Genomic DNA, 20,319 nt, shown 5'->3' on the forward strand with positions numbered 1-20,319 from the left:
TTGTGATGTTTTATTAAAAACATTTTGACATTGATGAGTGCCAACGTGGCCAGCTGTTAACTACCTCGCTTGGTGCACAGGAGGTCGTGGGTTCGATCCCGATCCTGACACCTGTATATTTGGAGTTGGCACGTCTCTCCCCGTGGTCGTGTGCATTTTCTTCTGGTGCCTCCGGTTCTTCCCTCGACATTTCTAAACACGCGTTTACAATATTTGGCTTCTATAAATGTCCACATGATAAGCCACTTCATTGAGCGATCATTTGTGGCCAGGTCGCTTAAAAAAAACTGCATAGCTCAGTGGGCCTTACCTGGTAAAATAAGTTTGCTTTGAAAGTGTCAATATACAGACTACACCAAGACACGTACACCCATATAATAAACACCGACGCGTTGAATCTATATTTCAAATTACATTTTGGATGTACTCATTGGAAAATTGCGAGTTGAAATCCTGACTGAGGGCTGCCTCGGCCCATGATCCCTCCAGGGGGGGGGGGTCGATAAAATAAAAACGGTTCCATCCTCCCTGCCTATGTCAGCTGTTATTTCATGCTAATCTCTCACATTAACATAGCCACTTCCGTGCCCAGTTACATGCTAATTTCTCACATTAACATCACTAGACCCAGCCACTTCTTTATGACCCTTGGGCTACACCCATTTCAAACCTTTTAAAACAGCCTGCATCAGCAGCAGACCATCCTTTCCCACCTGATGACGGACGCTTGTGTTGCGCCCGAAACGTCGTGATCTATTTTATTTAATACCTACGTCACTTCACCGAAAGAACCAAAGAGTATGGATTCCTGCAGTCACGAAAGCTTCAAATCAAGATTTTTTTTCGGGGGGGGGGGGGGGTGAGGGAGGGTCAAAATCACTGCAAGAACATTCACAAGACGGACACGTGGAATGCCACGGCGCGCGAGCCCGCTGTGTTGCTCAACGACAACGGCCGCCGTTCGCCACCAAGTGGCGGTGACATCCCTGCCGGCTCTTGCGCCACAACACCCGACACGATCAGGCGAGATGAGGCTGAGAGCGGCGCTTCTGCTTGCGACACCGCTGCTCGTGCATGGCGGTAGGGAGACTGCGTGGACGTGAAGATGTACATCTCAGAGATCGTGTTCAGTAAAACGTCAAAACAATTGAAAGTTTATTGGACACCGAGACGGTTGGGATATGTTTTTTAAAGATTTGCAGCATAAACGGATCTACAACACCAAGCTTTTAAAGTAGAGTTCTCCGTCAATACTAATTTTAAGCCCCAGTAGCGCCCTCAAGAAAGTAGACATCCATACTGCACATTACAGCAGACGGGGAACGGTGCCGGGCATATGAAATCCGTCACGACCTCGTGCTGAGCAAAGTAGATTGTAACGTACAGAATAAACGTGCAACAGTGCGTAACGAATGCGATGTCGCAATTTGTTGGGTGCCATGAAGGAGGCAATTGTCGATCGCCACCACTCATAGATCCGCCACTGAGCAACTCTGGTCAATACTGCCAGGCTGATGGGTGGGAAATGTCAACTTCATCTTTTTTAGTTAAATCAATGACAGTATTGTGTAAATGTAGTTCGAATCATAGCGTGTGTTTGACATGGGACTGTGTTAATACTGGTAGGAACCACCTGGTTCCACCTGCCCACAGGGGATTATTGTGTCCGTCCGTCCGTCGTGTATCCAAAAATGGGAGGGGTGGGGCTGGGTGAGAGGGGCTGGGAGGGGCTGAGTGGGGGATGGGAGGGGTGGGGCTGGGTGGGGAGGAGCTGGTCACCCCGTGGTGCCCTTATAAAACTCAACGTTTAAGCTACTCACGCCGGCTTGTGCCCGCCCTCACAGTCGGCCATATTTGCAGAATACACCACGCCGCCGTTGACCCTGGCCATTGACCGAGCAACCCAACGTTCCTACCAGCTCCCTCCGCAGGAATGTGTTTACCTCCCAATTGCATTGTCTGCGGATGCCGATGTTTGCATACACCCACGATCATTCCTGCTTGGCTAGGAACACTTTAAAATGAGCGGGTGAGTAATCAGAAGTAGTTCCATTAATCTCCGTGTGGGGGCTCGTGTACTACCACACGGGCATTGGTTCCTTCCAATGGTGACGCTTCATCCCAAGACTTGGTGCTCATGGCGCAAATGGAATAAAATTGGGAGAGAATAAATAACAACAATTGACCTCAGTTAGAGGGCAGAGGAGCGACGCTCACAACAACGTGCGGAGCGCCGGGCGATAAAGCACAGCAAGTTGGCACAGTAGAGGGCACAGTAGGGGGCACAGTAGGGGGCACAGGTGGTGTATCGGCCACTCATTTCAGTCGGTCGACACCGTGGCACCTGCTGGGTCTGCCCCGTGACCTGCCAGCGGGCGTTCGACACTTCACGTGGCCTCAACGTGCACCTAGCCTGGCACAAGCGCCGTGGTGATGTCGCCGCCACTTAGTGGTGAATGGCGGTTGTTGTTGTTGTGTATGTGTATGTTGTATGTGTGCTGTGTGTGTGCTGTATGTGTGTGTATGTGTGTGTTGTATGTGTGTGCTGTATGTGTGTGTTGTATGTGTGCTGTGTATGTGTTGTATGTGTGTGTTGTGTGTGCTGTGTGTGTGCTGTGTTGTGTGTTTTATGTGTGCTGTATGTGCTGTGTGTGCGCAGCCCCAGCTGTGTGTGTGTGGTGTGTGTGCTGTGTGGTGTGTGTGTGCTGGGTATGTGCTGTGTATGTGTGTGTGCTGTGTGTGTGTGCGTTGTGTATGTGTGTGCTTTGTGTGTGGTGTGTGTTGTGTATGTGTTCTGTATTTATGTGTGTATATGTGTGTGTGTTGTATGTGTGTGTTGTATGTGTGTGTTGTGTGTGTTGTGTGTGTTGTATGTGTGTGTTGTGTGTGCTGTGTGTGTTGTGTGTGTTGTATGTGTGTGTTGTATGTGTGTTGTGTATGTGTGTTATATGTGCGTGTTGTATGTGTGTGTTGTGTGTGTGTGCTGTATGTGTGTGTTGTATGTGTGTGTTGTATGTGTGTGTTGTATGTGTGTTGTGTATGTGTGTTATATGTGCGTGTTGTATGTGTGTGTTGTGTGTGTGTGCTGTATGTGTGTGTTGTATGTGTGTGTTGTATGTGTGTTGTGTATGTGTGTTATATGTGCGTGTTGTATGTGTGTGTTGTGTGTGTGTGCTGTATGTGTGTGTTGTATGTGTGTGTTGTATGTGTGTTGTGTATGTGTGTTATATGTGCGTGTTGTATGTGTGTGTTGTGTGTGTGTGCTGTATGTGTGTGTTGTATGTGTGTGTTGTATGTGTGTTGTGTATGTGTGTTGTATGTGTGTGTTGTATGTGTGTTGTGTATGTGTGTTGTATGTGCTGTATATGTGTGTGTTGTATGTGTGTGCTGTGTGTGTTGTGTACACAGCCCCAGCTGTGTGTGTGTGCTGTGTGTGTGTGTGTGCTGTATCTGTGCTGTGTGCGTGCTGTGTGTGTCCTGTGTGTGTGTCCTGTGTGTGCTGTGTGTGTACACAGCCCCCGCTGTGGAGAGCGCGGCCGCCGTGGTGAGGTCCCCGCGCGCGGCCTCCTCCTCCTCCTCCGCGCTGCTGGAGACGGCGCTGGTGGCGTTCTTCGTCTTCGTGCTGCTCCTGGCCATGGTCCACAGCACGCGCGAGTTCCTGGAGAGACGAGCAGACGAGTGAGCCACCCCCCCCTCCCCCCACGATCATCGCTGCGTCGCAATCGACGTCGACACTTGAACGTGAGATGTTAAATCCCTCGCCCGGTACGCACGAAGTCGTGGGTTTCGATTCGGACCCTGGCGTGTCCATCTCCATCTCCACGTGGTCGCGTGGATTTTTGTGTTTTTCTCCACGTAGAGAAAAACACGCGTGGAGCTTGGGGGCCGGCCATAAATGACGTCACGCGATTTTGGACGATTTTGGACGATTTTTGACCCCTCCCCACTTCGTCACACGACGTCACAAAAAGTCAGACCCCCCCCCCCCCTGAAATATGACGTCACAAAGCGCTGCCCCCCCCCCCCCCAAATAAAAAAAACATGCTTCAAATCGCTTTAAACTATTGTCATTGTAGTGCGTATTTAATGTGCCGCTGCACTCTGATGTAGGAGAAAACATGTATTAAAAAGTATATTTAATTAAGTAGAACGTGTTGTCTATATTTATTTAAAGTTGCGCATTTTGATGTGACGTCACATTTCTCAACCCCGCCCCCCCCCATCGTCACACATCGTCACAAATGTCCGACCCCCCCCCCCTAGGTGCGTGACGTCATTTATGGACGGCCCCCTTGTTATTTGTGATCGCCGGGTCGCTTCTAAATCGAGAGATAATTAGCTCAGTGGGGCTTACCTGGGAACAATCAAATAGAAATGTACACATTCTAGATTTGAAGCTTTCGTGACTGCAAGGATTCATACTCTTAGTTTTTTCGGTAAAGTCACGTAGGTAAAAAATAAAATTAAAATGAATAAAAGTAATCATAGAAATAAAATAATAAATCACTATTAAAATTAATGAAAGTAATAATAGAAATAAAATAAAATAATAAATCACTATTATTTTATTTTATTTCTATTATTACTTTTATTAATTAAAATTTCATTTTTTACCTACGTGACTTTACCGAAAAAAACCTAAGTGTACAAATGTACACAGCCCACTGCGATCACTAATCATAGTTACACGATTCAGTTTGCTATCGCCATGTCCCTACGTTTCATTCACGTCCACGAATGTTTCTAATGTTAACACATATTATGTAAAAACTCGATTTAAAGCTTTCGTGACTGCAGGGATTCATATTCTTGGTTCTTTCGGTAAAGTCACGTCGAAGGAAAACAATAAAATAATAAAAATATAAAAACAATAATAGTTTTATGTTTAAAAACAAAATCTTGTTTTATATGTAAGTAATAAAATAATAATATAAATATAAAACAATACAAATTTTTCTATTTTTATTATTTTATTTTTTCCCTTCTACGTGACTTTACAGAAAGAACAAAGAACACTCATCACGTTAACACTTATCACGTTAACACTTAACACATTAACACTCATCATGTTAACACGTTAACACTAATCACGTTAACACTTTAACACTTAACACGTTAACACTCATCATGTTAACACGGTAACACCTATCACGTTAACATTTATCACGTTAACGTGTTAACACGTTAACACGTTAACACTTATCATGTTAACACTTAACACGTTAACACTTATCATGTTAACACTTAACACGTTAACACTTAACACGTTAACACTTATCATGTTAACACGTTAACACTTATCACGTTAACACTTAACATGTTAACACTTATCATGTTAACACTTAACATGTTAACACGGTAACACTTTCCACGTTAACACTTAACATGTTAACACTTAACACGTTAACACTTAACACGTTAACACGTATCATGTTAACACGTTAACACTTATCACGTTAACACTTTAACACTTAACACGTTAACACTCATCATGTTAACACGGTAACACCTATCACGTTAACATTTATCACGTTAACGTGTTAACACGTTAACACGTTAACACTTATCATGTTAACACTTAACACGTTAACACTTATCATGTTAACACTTAACACGTTAACACTTATCATGTTAACACGTTAACACTTATCACGTTAACACTTAACATGTTAACACTTATCATGCTAACACTTAACATGTTAACACGGTAACACTTTCCACGTTAACACTTAACATGTTAACACTTAACACGTTAACACTTAACACGTTAACACGTATCATGTTAACACGTTAACACTTATCATGTTAACACTTAACACGTTAACACTTATCACGTTAACACTTAACACTTATAATGTTAACACTTAACATGTTAACACGGTAACACTTTCCACGTTAACACTTAACACGTTAACACTTAACACGTTAACACTTAACACGTATCATGTTAACACGTTAACACTTATCACGTTAACACTTAACACGTTGACACTTATCACGCTAACACTTATCACGTTAACACGTATTATGTTAACACTTCACACGTCAACACTTATCACGTTAACACTTATCATGTTAACACTTAACACGTTAACACTTATCACGCTAACACTCATCATGTTAACACCTAACATGTTAACACGTTAACACTAACACTTAACACGTTAACACTTATCATGTTAACACTTAACACTTGCCACGTTGACACTTGTCACGTTAACACTCATCACGTCATCACGTTAACACGCATCATGTTAACACGTTATCACGTTAACACAGACCTCGTGCTAAAATCGAGCTGCTGCTGTCGGCAGCCGAGGAGGAGAAGTTGAGGCGAAGTCGCAAAGTCGTCGTCACCGTCGTCGAGTGACAAACGCCGGGCGGGTCACCCTCGCAGCCCACGTTGCATATCGATATACATATTGATTATTGATTCACTCGTCTACATGTGTTTGTTTGTGTGCCGTGAACGACCACTCTGGGTCTAACTCCGCTTTAAAAGAGTGCCGAACTTTAATACACGTGTTGTGTGCGTTTCGTTTGTTGTAACTTTCTTGCCCCGCGCCTCCACTGGACATCTGTGATCAAAGAGCTTCATAGATCATCGGATTCCCAAACCTGTCAACCCTTTGTCAGCGCCGAGATTATTACAGGCCAATTGAGAACTTATTGGTTACCCCGTGCCCTTATAAATCTCAACGTTCATCCTGCAAAGTCCCATCACAAGAGAGAAACACAAATAATATGTATTTATAATATTTATTGTGCCCGTATGGACGTGAAAACTCAAATCGCCCTGTACACAAGACTGCGGCTAGACCGTGTGGGTTGTGGACACGGTTGTGGGTTCCTTGTGCAGGTCAGATTCTCATCGATAATAGAGTTGTTTTGGGGTTAGACCGTGTAAATAGATAAATGTGTCGTTAAACCCCTCCACCACCCGACACAGCCAACTAGTAAGAGTTGTCACGTCAACAGAACGTGGCCAATTCGTCACTAGTACAGCACTAGTGTGTAGTAGTGTTTAGTGTAGTGTATAGTGCAGTGTATAGTGTAGTGTGTAGTATAGTGTAGTGTATACTGTAATAGTGTAGTGTATAGTGTAGTATATAGTGTAGTGTGTAGTGTAGTGTATAGTAGTGTAGTGTATAGTGTAGTGTAGTTTATAGTAGTGTCAGAACCGGCCCTAGACCTTTGGGGGCCCTAAGCAAAATTTGGTTGGAGGCCCCTTTGATGTATGATTTTTTTCACCCACTAGCTAGCAGTGACTCTAGGGGGCCCTCTGCTGGCCACGGGGCCCTTTGCAATTGCAAGGGTCGCTTAGTGGCTGGGCCGGCTCTGAGTAGTGTAGTGTATAGTGTAGTATATAGTAGTGTAGTGTATAGTGTAGTGTATAGTAGTGTAGTGTATAGTGTAGTGTATAGTGTAGTATACTAGTACAGCACTAACCGCTGTGTTGGAGAGCCAAGCCACGACATTTACAATCTGAATCCATGTGACTCAGATGTTGACAGTGAATCGTCGCTGTTCGCCTGTTTGAGACTTAGGCTCTCAACAAAGCTGTCTCTGGGGTGGAACAATCAGCTTCAAAGACAACGCATCATCACACACTACCAGAGCATGCTTTTGGTTGCATGTCCACCACAAGTACCGTGTGGTTAGCAGAGGTGTGGACTCGAGTCATGTGACTTGGACTCGAGTCAGACTCGAGTCATGAATTTGATGACTTGCGACTCGACTTGGACTTGCATAACAATGACTTTGTCCCACCTCTGGTGGTTAGTACAGACATGATTCCTCGCAAAAGGTTTCTGTTTGGTGATTTGGCATCTCAACACAACTCCTGTTTTATCGACAGAAAGGCTAAAACCTATTCTTATACAGATTCCGATTGTGATGGCGACTCGGCGCGCATGCGCGTTGAGGCGCGCTGTGGGGAGTAGTAAGATGGCGGCCCGTGCCTAACGGGAGTAGCAAGATGGCAACTCATCGCGCATGCGCATTGAGGCGCACTGTGGGGAGTAGTAAGATGGCGGCTCACGCGCTGCACGGCAGTAGTAAGTTGGCGGCTGGTCGCGCATGCGCGTTGAGGCGCACTCTGGGGAGTAGTAAGATGGCGGCTCGGCGCGCTTCACGGGAGTAACAAGGTGGCGGCTCGGCGCGCATGCGCACTGCGGTCGCCGTGCAAGTGCTGCAGGAGTAGCAAGATGGCCGCGCCCGCAGCGGCGTGGTTCCGCGCCTCGGCCTCGCTGCTCAGGGCTCGCGGTTCGTTCCCCGCTCCGGGGAGACGCGGCGGCTCCCTGGTCGACGTGAGTTTTGTATTCGTGGCACCCGCGAGAGAGCGTCCGTCCGCTCCTCCTGTTGCGGCGCACTGCTGGTGCTGCCGTGAATGTCATTGGCCCCGCCACGGGAATGAGGAATTGTCACCGCGGGAGTTAAGCGCCGTCCCCGTGTTCGCCTTGAGCGGGGAGACGCGGAGAGACGCGGTGTGGCGCGGGTTTCACGGGGCCCTGCGGCTGTTGCTGCCACCCCGCCATCGGTATAGGAGGTCGCGAGTTGACATTCTGGGCTCGGCCCCGGGGCTCAATATAACGGGTAGCAGCGTGCGTGGAGTCAATTTGTGGATTTTGTTTAATGAAGGGAGACGGCAGGCATATCCCCACCCTGGTAATGTGGAGTTTCCCGTTATAGCTCTCAAGCATTTTGATGAAACTGTTTGAGAAGGTCGCGTCGCTGGCTCTCGTCACCTGCCCCGTGACCTCACGGTGACCTCACGGTGACCTCACGGTGACCTCACGGTGACCTCACGGTGACCTCACGGTGACCTCACGGTGACCTCACGGTGACCTCACGGTGCCGCACGGCGCACGGCGCGGGGGCGATGTTGCTCGCGGTGCCGGTGCTTCGTATTGATGCTGCTGGCGATGATGATGCTGTCCTTATGGTGATGATGCTGTCGTTATGGTGATGATGCTGCTGTGACGAACCTGTCATGATGATGATGCTGCTGGTGATGATGCTTTCCCGGTGATGATGATGTCGTTATGGTGATGATCCTGCCCTGTTTATGATGCTGCTGGTGATGCTCCTGCTGGCGATGATGCTGTCCTGTTGATGATGATGCTGGTGATGAACCTGTCATGATGATGCTACTGGTGATGATGCTGTCCTGTTGATGATGTCATGTTGATGATGCTGGTGATGATGATGTCATGTTGATCATGATGCTGCTGGTGATGATGCTGCTGTGATGATGTCATGTTGATGATGATGCTGGTGATGAACCTGTCATGATGATGCTGGTGATAATGATGATGTTATGTTGATGATGTCATGTTGATCATGATGCTGCTGGTGATGATGCTGCTGTGATGCTGTCATGTTAATGATGATGCTGAACCTGTCATGATGATGCTGCTGGTGATGAACCTGTCATAATGATACTGTCCTGTTGATGATGCTGTCCTGTTGATGATGTCATCTTGATGATGATGTCATGTTGATGATGATGCTGGTGATGATGATGTTATGTTGATGATGTCATGTTGATCATTATGATGCTGCTGTGATGCTGTCATGTTGATGATGATGATGCTGGTGATGAACCTGTCATGATGATGATGCTGGTGGTGATAATGATGCTGGTGATAATGATGATGACATGTTGATGATGATGCTGGTGAGGAACCTGTCGTGATGATGCTGGTGATAATGATGCTGGTGATAATGATGCTGGTGATAATGATGCTGGTGATAATGATGATGTCATGTTGATGATGATGCTGGTGATGAACCTGTCATGATGATGGTGCTGGTGATGATGATGTCATGTTGATGTCATGTTGATGATGATGCTGGTGGTGATGATGCTTATGAAGTTTTTTTGCTGGTGATGGTGCTGACAATGGTGGTGCTGGGGAAGACAATGCCACTGGTAATGTTGCTGCTGGTGGGATGTTGTTACATTTGAAGATGATGTTATTGCTATTGGTGAAGTCACTGGTGGTAATGATGACGAAGAGGCTGGTAAAAATGTCACTGCTCGTGTTCATGGTGCGAGTGATGATGTTGCAGCTTGTGAAGGTGATGAAGTTTCTGCTTTTGTTTTATGTAACTGATTATTAATTTGGTCTGTTGTGATGATATTGGTGACATTGCCACCGTTTCTGCATCTGTCACTGTCACCCCACTTCGAATCAAAAAGATGCTGCTGCTGTTGATGATAATTTTACGACGTCTGCCGATTAAGATAATGCTGCTGCTACGGTTACTGCGCGTGAGCGTGCAGGCGTGTGTGCGCGGAACAGGCGCCTGGCTGAGCTCCCGGCGCCCGTACGTGGCCGCCCGTCCCGGCTCCACCGTGAGCGGCGGCAGCGGCGGCGCCGCCGACCGCCTCTCGGAGGAGTTCCTGGCCCAGCAGCTGCGAGACTACGAGCTGGGACGGCGCCACCTCGCCAACATGATGGGCGAGGACGAGGAATCCTTCACGCAGGAGCACATCGACGTGAGGAGCAACGCACGCACCACGCATGCACCACGCATGCACCACGCATGCACCACGCATGCACCACGCATGCACCACGCATGCACCACGCATGCACCACGCATGCACCACGCATGCACCACGCATGCACCACGCATGCACCACGCATGCACCACGCGCGCCGCGCTGCTGCCGAGACGCTGTGCCGGCACTGCTGAGGGCCCAGACCGGGAGTCTCGCTCGGTCTCAATCCGTTCATATGGGCCGGGTCAACGTCACTGAGCGAGGACCCCCAGCGATCCTCGGTTCAAGCTCAGGGCGGAGTTTCGTTGGGAGTTCTACTGAGCATGCACCGTTGACTATTTAGTCTCAATACCTAGGCCTGGTCCTTCATATCTCAGGGGTGATGATGTTGCCACTGAGAGTCACTGTTCAGGTTCTGGGGTTGGATTGTGCTCACCCTCCACAGCTGATGGATATTCCCAACGGGAAAACACTTGGTATAACATCTATTTAGAAAAACCTCATTGATTCTCAAGACTCGTTTTAAGGAGGTGCCTGCGTGAGGATGTTTGGACAAGATAATTTTAAGGAGTAAAACACAAATTGTCCGTAGAGACAGTTTTATGGTCCCACTCGTTCTCCTGTCGTCTCCGGGCCAAATTGCAACACAGTGAGTCTGGGAGTCTCAGCATGTGTGTGATCCACTACCTCTACAGGCATACATCGCACCCACCCTCGTCCCATATACACCGTGCAAGCACTTCAGCTATGCCGGCCAAGTGTTCTGACAGCCATTAGAGGTAACCACAAACCTGGGGTTTGAACCCGGGTCTTGTGAGTTCATGGTCCATGTGACTGGCACGGCCGTGATGAACCACTTTTTTAAATCCTTTATATTAAGTTTGCTTGCTTGCTTGCTTAGGACCGTGCAAATCTTTCGGTCGTTTTTTAACCCACTTCCCGTGATCCAATCGAGCTGACATTTTCCACACAGACTCGTTGTGCGTGACAATTAATGTTCGTGAAAATGTTTTTTCAAAATTTTACACTTTTTAGGACAAAAATATATTTAATTACCAATTGCTTAATGGTGCAATGCAATCATCTGACCCATAGGTGACAGCCATCTCAAGCCAGAGGACGAGAGGACTCTAGCCGCCACGCATATAAAGGATTTATAGTGAAAAACTTTGTTTTTATGGGTTATACTTATTGAAGCTGATCTCCCATAGCAGTGCCAAGGTGTGCAATTGAGGGATGCAGTACAAAGACTGACGCTGTTTGTTTCTCTTTCAGAAAGCGATTGAATATCTCTTCCCCTCGGGGCTGTTCGAGAAGAAGGCCCGTCCCATAATGAAGGTATTGTAACTCGTATCAAAAATCTCGTTTGTTGTTTTTCATTCCGCACTGTGTGTGTACGTTCAAGTAACTGTGTGTTGATGTCAAAGGTCAAAGTGTCTGTGCTCAAATGAACTGGAACAGCGCTCATTTCTATTGGTGCTTCTGAGCCAGTAGTGGAAATTCCTCCTTCCCGTGATGTTTCCCGGTCCCACAAGTTAATGCTTATTTTATCAACCTCAGAGGGATGATGGTCTGAATGGATATCTGAATGGGTTGCAAGCACGGTCTATGGTGCTTCCTGACCTGTTTGGTGTAGAGGGCATTTCAGCAAATTATTGCAACACTAAAAATCTGTGACTTTCCCATGCAGAGACAGGCCTTCTCCATAGAAACAAGCAAGATCACAGCCCCGTGCTATACTCTCAGCTGACCCGAATGGTTTTTATAGCTACAGAGGTCTGTTTCTGTGTGTGTATTGTATTTATATTGCGTAGCGGTCGGCACACTACAACCACAAAGTAGATATCCCTACTCTTTCGTTCTTTCGGTAAAGTCACGTAGGTATAAAATAAAAATAACTCGCGACGTTCCGGGCGCAACACAAGCATCCGTCATCAGGTTTTGCTTTCCCACCTGACGACGGACGCTTGTGTTGTGCCCGAAATGTTGTCATTTATTTTATACCTACGTGACTTTACCGAAAGAACCAAAGAGCATGGATTCCTGCAGTCACGAAAGCTTCAAATCAAGATTGATATCCCTAGTTCGATTCCCATCCAGAGCTAACATTAGTGGTTTATATCTGAACTGGTTCTGGGCCTCCCCTAGTACCTTGTGCAATGTGTAATCATCAGCACTGGGGAGAGAGAGGTGGCCGTTTATGGTGGTGGTAGCCACACCATCTCTCCGTGCGGAGTGGCGGCATTAACAGGCACTCGTTAACTTGCACCCAGCAGAACAGCCTGTGAGCACGATACAAGGAATCGTTGTCTCTGTTATACACGCGGCACCAGGAGAGAAATGGGAAAACCCTTGGGTGAGCTTGAGAGGCGTTATGAGCCGAGACTACGTCACCTCACCCAAAAAATTCATTACGTATCGTAATACGGTTAGTCCTCGCTTCATAGATGTTAACACAATGCATTTTTGCTATAGCGCATTCCGTTGGGGAACACTTTTCACACACCGCGGAATGCGCATCGTAACGCGATATCTGAGCGGTTGACCACAAACTAATTTTTTGAGCTGCGTGGCTGGGCGGTACGATACTGTACGCAGAATGATACAGTAATTTGGCGGCGTTCCCTCCGTTATTTTTCCCCACAACTTACTATGTGTGCATACGTAAATCTCGGCAAATAGTATTGTTTTTTTTATTCATGGGGAAATTGTTTTCGCTTAACGTTATTTTTGCTTAACTCGGCACTTTTCAGGAATGCATCTACCACTGATGATGAATCGTCATACTCGAATTGTAAATGTTGTGGGTTTACTCTCCAACACACCGGTGTGCTGTACCAGTAATGAATTGGCATGTTCTGTTTCTGTGACAAACCTTACTAATTGGCTGTGTCGGGTGGTGGCGGGCTTTAATGACACATTTATATTTACGCGATTTAACCCAAAAAAAACCTCATGGATCTACCACCGTGTTAAGCGAGGACAAACCTGTACCGGAATAATCGCATCCGAGTGAATGTTACGCTCATTTACGTTCCATTTGTTTTGCAGCATCCAGAGGAGATATTCCCCAAGCAAAAAGGTACGGAGGCGGAGTCCGTGGTTGGATATTTACATTTGGCGTTTCACCCAGAGACACTGAAAGTCACCTGAACAACAACGCAGCAGCACTCCTCATGCTCAGACGCCTCTTATCCCCAATTCTTGTTTCTTGCGGGGGCTTGGATGATCTGTGAATTGTTCCACTGGCAGGCTATTTCTCCCACAGTTATAATAATGAAACTGTTGTATGTTTTTAGAAAGCTGTTTCATTCATCATGCAAATTGCATCTCGGATCACAGCCGTAGGATTTGTAACTCGCGCATATTTCGCACGGACGCGCGGGGAACTTCAGGCAAGCGAGAAAGCGGCAGCGCAACAGCCGCTAACCAATAATTGCCCAAGCTCTGGGGTCCTATATTCAGATTTTAGACTTAATTTGGAGCTTTCGTGACTGCAGGAATTACTCTTAGGTTCTTTTGGTAAAGTCACGCATTAAGAGAAAATAATAAATTAAATACTAGCATACGACGTTTCGATTGCAACACAAGCAATCATCATCAGGTATAAATGAAATAGAAACACAAATCTAGTATACTTAGAAATGTAATGTAATACAACAGAGAGTCGGATAACATAACAGTCAACACCCTACCTGGTTGATTACGTTCTTCCTGAGAATGCTATTTTAGGCCAATCGATTAATGAGCGTTGAGCATTTATACGCTCATAGGAGGAAGGAATGAATAAAGGGAAGCCGTTTCCATCGTCTTTTTATTAGTGTATAAGGAGAAAGAGTTATTGAACAGTAGCTCGGTTGGCTACACACGGGAGCCAATCGATTAGCAGCTCACCCTGTTAGCCGCTAGATTGTTAATAAGTAATTAAAGTTTTTTTTGTTAATTAAGCTAATAGGCTAAACACCTCCGCTAATTCGCTGTTTGGTCTGCAGCAGAGTCCACGTGTCTAGACAGGACATCCAAGTGGTTAGAGAGAGCCCCAGTCAAATGATCATCAATGCTCTTGAGATATGGGTGTGGATGTGTGCATGTGTGTGGCGAGTGGTTGCCTAGCGGTTGGAGCACTGCGCTATGAACACGGCAACTTGAGTTAGACTCGTGGCCTGGTTTGACATCAGTTGTGAGTGATATCGAAATTGGTCCTGCTTTAAATGAGTACCTTGTGCGGTGTGTAAACATCAGCATCTTCTTGTGTGCCACGCAAGCCTGAATAGGTGTTCACTAACATCACTTCGGTTCTGTCGGTAAAGTCATGTAGATAGAAAAATAATAATAAAAAATAAAGTAAATAAAAATAATAATAAACAAAAATCCACTAATGTAGACTGTAGCCTGGTTCTTAACCGGATTGAGTGTACTGGCAGTCTATAATGTAGACTGTAGCCTGGTTCTTAACCGGAGTGAGTGTACTGGCAGTCTATAATGTAGACTGTAGCCTGGTTATTAAGTTTGGTGAGTGTACTGGCAGTCTATAATGTAGACTGCAGCCTGGTTAATAGGCTGGGTGAGTGTACTGGCAGTCTATAATGTAGACTGTCGCCTGGTTATTAAGTTTGGTGAGTGTACAGGCAGTCTATAATGTAGACTGTAGCCTGGTTATTAAGCTGGGTGAGTGTACTGGCAGTCTATAATGTAGACTGTAGCAATGGTTAATAACCAGGCTACAGTCTACATGAGTGTTTTTTTATTTTATTTTAATTATTTTTATTCACTTTATTTTGTATTATTATTTTTCTATCTACGTGACTTTACCGAAAGAACCAAAGAATATGAATTCCTGCAGTCTCGAAAGTTTTAAGTTAAAAGTTACTTGTGTTTATTGTTCGTGTGTGTCTGTCCGTGTGCCTGTCCGTGTGTCTGTCCGTGTGCCTGTCCGTGTGCGCGTTCCCAGTCATCCAGTGGGGAGAAGATGGACGTCCATTCCACTACCTCTTCTACACGGGGAAGCCCAACTACTACACCCTCATGCACGTACGTACCTGTGTGCTCGTACGCACGTGTGTACACGTACGTGTGTGCTCGTACGTACGTGTGTGTCAGAGAGCGTGTGGGGTGCGGTAGTGCAGCGGATAGCGCGCTGCACTACGAACCAGGCAACCCGATTTCGAGTCCCGCTCATGCTTAATACCGTTGATGGTGATCTGAACCGGTTCTGGGCATCCCCTAGGTCGACTCAGCCTTAAATAAGTACCTGTTACCACGTGGTAAACACCAGCACTGGCAAGATAAAGGCTGACGGGCGTGGTGTTGGCAACCCACCCACTTTCAGCGTTCAAAGGTGCTCGTAAACAGCACTTGTCCCAACACCCTGTTAAAGCTATACGGGGGATCTTTGTCTTTGTTTGCAGGACTTGTACTCCCAGATGCTGCAGGTTGAGGCTGAGGAAGACAAGATGAGGAGCAAAGGTTACACGTCCGGTGACGCTAAGCCTGTGTAAGAGTCGCACCACAACAACAACAACAACAACGCCAAGAGCAGCAGCAGCTGGGTGGTGGCGCTGTGGCAACGCTCGCACCACGAGAGCAAGAAGTCCCTGGGTTCAATTCCCGAATCGGGCGCCGTTCTGCGTGGAGTTTTGTACGTCATCTTCCCCCTGTTGTGTGCGTGTATGTTGAACTCTGTGTACCGTGTGACGCGGCACGGTGAGTTTTCACGGTGTGTCTCACCGCTGTGTACCACGGCGCGCTGTGCTCCGTGTGACGTGGTGCGCTGCGTACCACGGTGAGTCTCACCGCGTGTCTGCCTCCTGCCGTGCGCAGGGCCCTGCCGAGCAGCCGCTGGGTGACGCAAGAGGAGCTGGAGCAGTCGCTGAACGAGCAGCTCAGCGAGCACGACGTGCGTGCTCATACTCCCCCCCCCCCCCCCCCCCCCAACGTTTACCGTGCATTGTGGGTTCACAGGCCTCCCCCTTGGGCTCTCGCCGTGCATTGTGGCTTCACAGGCCTCCCCCTTGCGTTCTCGCCGTGCATTGTGGGTACACAGTCGTCCCCCTTGCGCTCTCGCCGTGCATTGTGGGTTCACAGGCCTCCCCCTTGGGCTCTCGCCGTGCATTGTGGGTTCACAGGCCTCCCCCTTGGGCTCTCGCCGTGCATTGTGGGTTCACAGGCCTCCCCCTTGCGCTCTCGCCGTGCATTGTGGGTTTACATTCCTCTCAGAGGCAGCCGCCCCTCGTGAGATGCCTGGAAGTTTGGGGAAGCGGTGATCTTGAGCTGGAGGGGCGGGGGTGTGGGGAACAGGGTAGGCAAGCTTGTAGAATGAGGTTGATGTGGACATGCCTCTACATATATGCGCGTGTATGTGCCTTTGTGTGTATATACACGTGTGTGTGCTCGTGGAGTGGTGGCATAATGGTTAGCGCTCTGCATTGTGAACCCGGCAACCGGAGTTTAGTTGCCGGCCACAGCTAGCTAACATTTGAACTGGTCTGGGGCCTACCCTAGGTCTACTCGGCCTTAAATGAGTACCTGCTTCGGTGTATAATTATCAGCACTGGGAAGACAAAGGTGGCGAGGTATCTGCTATCTAAGTGATCTTTGCCATTTGTGCGTCCACGTGCGAGTTTTGTGTGAGTTTATTAAATTTTTGGAAGAATGCTTATTTTATAATAGAATTGGCCAACACTCAACTGTGAGTTTCTCCTGAAAACAAGTCTTGAGACTCGTAGGAGCTTTTCTGAATAACTTGCACCGCCCCCTTGTGCGCTATGCCGGCCTTCATAGGCGCCACTCCCTAACGGCACTTGCTCCAACGGTCTGTCGAGTTTAACACATAGGCTTTCGCGACCAATATTATTCATAATAAAGGTTTTTGGGTTAGATTGCGTTGACACGGCCAGACAGTAAAAAATGTGTCACGTTTACAAATGACAAATAGTTCACTACTTTAACCCACCGGTGTGTTGAACGGTCTGTCGATGCTACACGCGGAATCTGTGTCTGTGTTGTGTGCGCGTGCGTGCAGTACGCGCGCTTCGTGCGGCTGGGCGAGCGAATCGCGTCGCAGCCGTTCCCCACCGAGGCAGCGCGCGAGCAGCTGCTGCGCTTCCGCGTGGCGCTGCAGGTGCAGTCGCAGCAGCAGGAGATCCCGGAGCGACGCGCGGACCAGGAGGGGCGCGCGTACAGCGAGGCGCTCGGTAACCGCACGCACGCACACGCACACACGGGCAAAGTTCCCCCGCACAGCCTTTAATAGATTGATGGGGAAAGTGCCATTATCGAGCACCTAATAAGGCGCGCATTCTTGTACACTTGTGCACACGCACTACCGCACGTACACGCACTCACGTGCGGACAATTCGAGCCATGCACACACACGCACCTACATAACCACGCATACTTTCACACGTATACACACGTAACCAACCGTGCTCGTCACATGCGCGGGGGAAGGACGACAAACTTGCCACGGCGCTCAACACCGGTATTTAGCGACCGGACCCGCGTCTTGGTTTCCGTCGACTCTTGCCGCCTTGGCCGGGCGTGCGATTGAGCTCGCGAGTGTCTTCGGGCCTCCGCAGGCTTCCGGAAGAGGGCCCGGGCCAAGGTGACGCTGTGGGAGAGCGGGTCGGGGAAAGTCACCGTCAACGGACTGGGACACGTCGACTACTTCCCCCAGCTGCAGGACAGGTGGGGACCCGACCCACGTCTCCACGCGTGGCACGCGGCCCCAGTGTGCCAAGTGGCCAGCAACAGACAGCACAGACAGTACTCTCCGAGTTCTAGTCGATAAGGGCATAATGCGTTTGTTGAAGTGAGCAATATTAAGTTGGGAAAAGAGACGACGGGAAGGAATTCCCAAGCGAAGCAGTGGGAGGGAAGGAGCAGAGATGTGTGGTGAGTGGTTGGGTCAGTCAGAGTGGATGAGTGAGTGGGTGAGTGTTGTTGTGGTCTGCAGTGTGGTGAGTGGTTGGGTCAGTCAGAGTGGATGAGTGAGTGGGTGAGTGTTAGTGTGGTGAATGAACATGGTGGAGGAATCGATGAGCAAAGGTCACACGGGAACATGAATACGCATCACCACCCGGGGGGGCAAACGTCTCGTGTGCCATGCCGGCTTGCTTTCTAACAGCACTCGCCCCGACGGTTGCAAAGGCTACGTGGGGGACCTTTGTCTCGGTGTGCGTGACGCAGAATGCAGCTGATGTTCCCGCTGCAATTTGCGGGGCGTCTGGGCGCGCACGACGCGGAGTGCGAGGTGAGCGGCGTGGGCAGCTCCGCACAGGCCGGCGCCGTGCGCCACGCCCTGGCCCTCGCGCTCACCACCTTCCTGGAGCCGCACCTCATCGAGAGCATGCGCAGGGGTGAGTTGGGAGAGCGAGTGAGTGTGCCAGTGTATGTAAGTGGGTTCGTCTTTGTGTCTGCCGTGCCGGCCTTAATAGGTGCTCGCTCACAGCACTTGCCCCAACAGTCTGCGAAGGCTATACGGGGGATCTTTGTGTGAGTGAGTGTGGGGAGCAGTAGTGTAGCAGTTCGCACGCTGCGCTGCAAACCCAGCGGCCCCAGTTCGATTCCCGCTCACGGCCAACATCAGTGACGATTATCTGAACCGCTCCTGGACTAGGCCTCAAATTAGCACTTGGTGCGATGTGTAAACTTCGCCACTGGAGAGACAAAGGCAGCCATGTGTGGTGCTGGCCGGATACCCCCTTTTTTGCCGTGCCGGCCTTTATAGGTGCTGCTCACTAACGGCACTTTCCCCAACAGCCTGTTAAAGGCCAGGCGTGCACGCTAACGCGTCTGTGTAGCCCCTGCAAGAGGCTGAACGCTGGGTCTGTTGGTTCAATGTTCTTTGCATTCCAAGCCTGGGTCTGACTCTTGTCTCTCCGCACTCAGCCGGATTGTTGACCAAGGACCAGAGAACGAAGGAGAGGAAGAAGCCGGGACAGGAGGGCGCTCGCCGCAAGTTCACGTGGAAGAAGCGTTAGCGCTGCCGCCTAGCGCTGCCGCTAGCGCTGCCGACGCGCTCACAGGGACAGCTGGCGCCCACTGGGCCGGTCTCCACAGCTCCCGCATTGCAGCCGCTCCCTGTTGCCACTTGCAGCGTGCGTGAGGATTTCTTCTTTTAACAGAGCCAAGAACGTACAGCGTCAGCGGTCTTTGCCAAACGATCCCAATGCTGAGAATGTAGCTGCCAAGTGGCTCGATCGGGATCACACGCGCCAGCAGCGGGCACCCATTGCCGTGACAAAACGTGACAGGACCCTGCCGCTGAAGGAAGACTCTTGAACTCCCTGCGGCGCGGGTAAACAAACGTAAAAATAATAACTACAGGAATTATTTTAATAAAAAGAAAATCGAGCAACAACTCCATTGTGTGCGTGTGTGTGTGCACCTCGCTCGGCTGTGTGACGCGAGCCGCCCTGCGCGCGGTTAATAATCGTAGCGGTGCACAAGCACTACCAACAATAACAACAGCGCGCTCCGCAGTAGCAGTGCTGGAGAGTCGGTGACTTTTCGGGTCATGGGCCAATTCATAGAACATTTCTGGCAAACGTCAAAATAGTTTGAGGCTTAAATAGTGAGAAAAGTTAACGCGTTTGTAAATGTGGGAGGAGGGCGTTGTTTATCGTGTTCATTTCTTCTGTCTGCCCGTTTGGTTTGGGGTGAAAACTGCTCTTTGTGTTTAGTTTATTGTCCTCGCCCCGCACCTCCGATTGGCGCGGTTGGCTACGTACGGCGCGAGAGAACTTCACACAAGCACTCTCCTGGTGGTGGCCTAAGTGGCCTGGACCACACACACGAGGACGTTGTCTCGA

At 48.6% G+C, this 20,319-nt stretch overlaps 2 protein-coding genes across 2 annotated transcripts; both read left to right on the plus strand.

Annotated features, from left to right (window-relative positions):
• Window positions 1-1,018: 1,018 nt before the first annotated feature.
• LOC144731202 (uncharacterized) lies at window positions 1,019-6,517 on the plus strand. Its single transcript, XM_078612197.1, has 3 exons — window positions 1,019-1,080; window positions 3,516-3,678; window positions 6,280-6,517. The coding sequence occupies exons 1-3, from the start codon at window positions 1,029-1,031 to the stop codon at window positions 6,368-6,370; spliced, it is 306 nt and encodes a 101-aa protein (XP_078468323.1). The 5' UTR covers window positions 1,019-1,028; the 3' UTR covers window positions 6,371-6,517.
• A 1,656-nt stretch (window positions 6,518-8,173) lies between these two features.
• MRPS9 (mitochondrial ribosomal protein S9) lies at window positions 8,174-19,868 on the plus strand. Its single transcript, XM_078612196.1, has 11 exons — window positions 8,174-8,309; window positions 10,289-10,504; window positions 11,783-11,845; window positions 13,559-13,589; window positions 15,459-15,538; window positions 15,916-16,001; window positions 16,328-16,403; window positions 17,529-17,700; window positions 18,085-18,193; window positions 18,695-18,864; window positions 19,397-19,868. Exons 1-11 carry the CDS (start codon window positions 8,208-8,210, stop codon window positions 19,486-19,488), a joined length of 1,197 nt encoding a protein of 398 aa, XP_078468322.1. The 5' UTR covers window positions 8,174-8,207; the 3' UTR covers window positions 19,489-19,868.
• The last annotated feature ends 451 nt before the right edge of the window (window positions 19,869-20,319 follow it).

This window comes from Lampetra planeri, chromosome 38, assembly GCF_965212315.1.
Source record: "Lampetra planeri chromosome 38, kcLamPlan1.2.h2, whole genome shotgun sequence".
In the NCBI taxonomy this organism is placed as follows: Eukaryota; Metazoa; Chordata; class Hyperoartia; order Petromyzontiformes; family Petromyzontidae; genus Lampetra; species Lampetra planeri.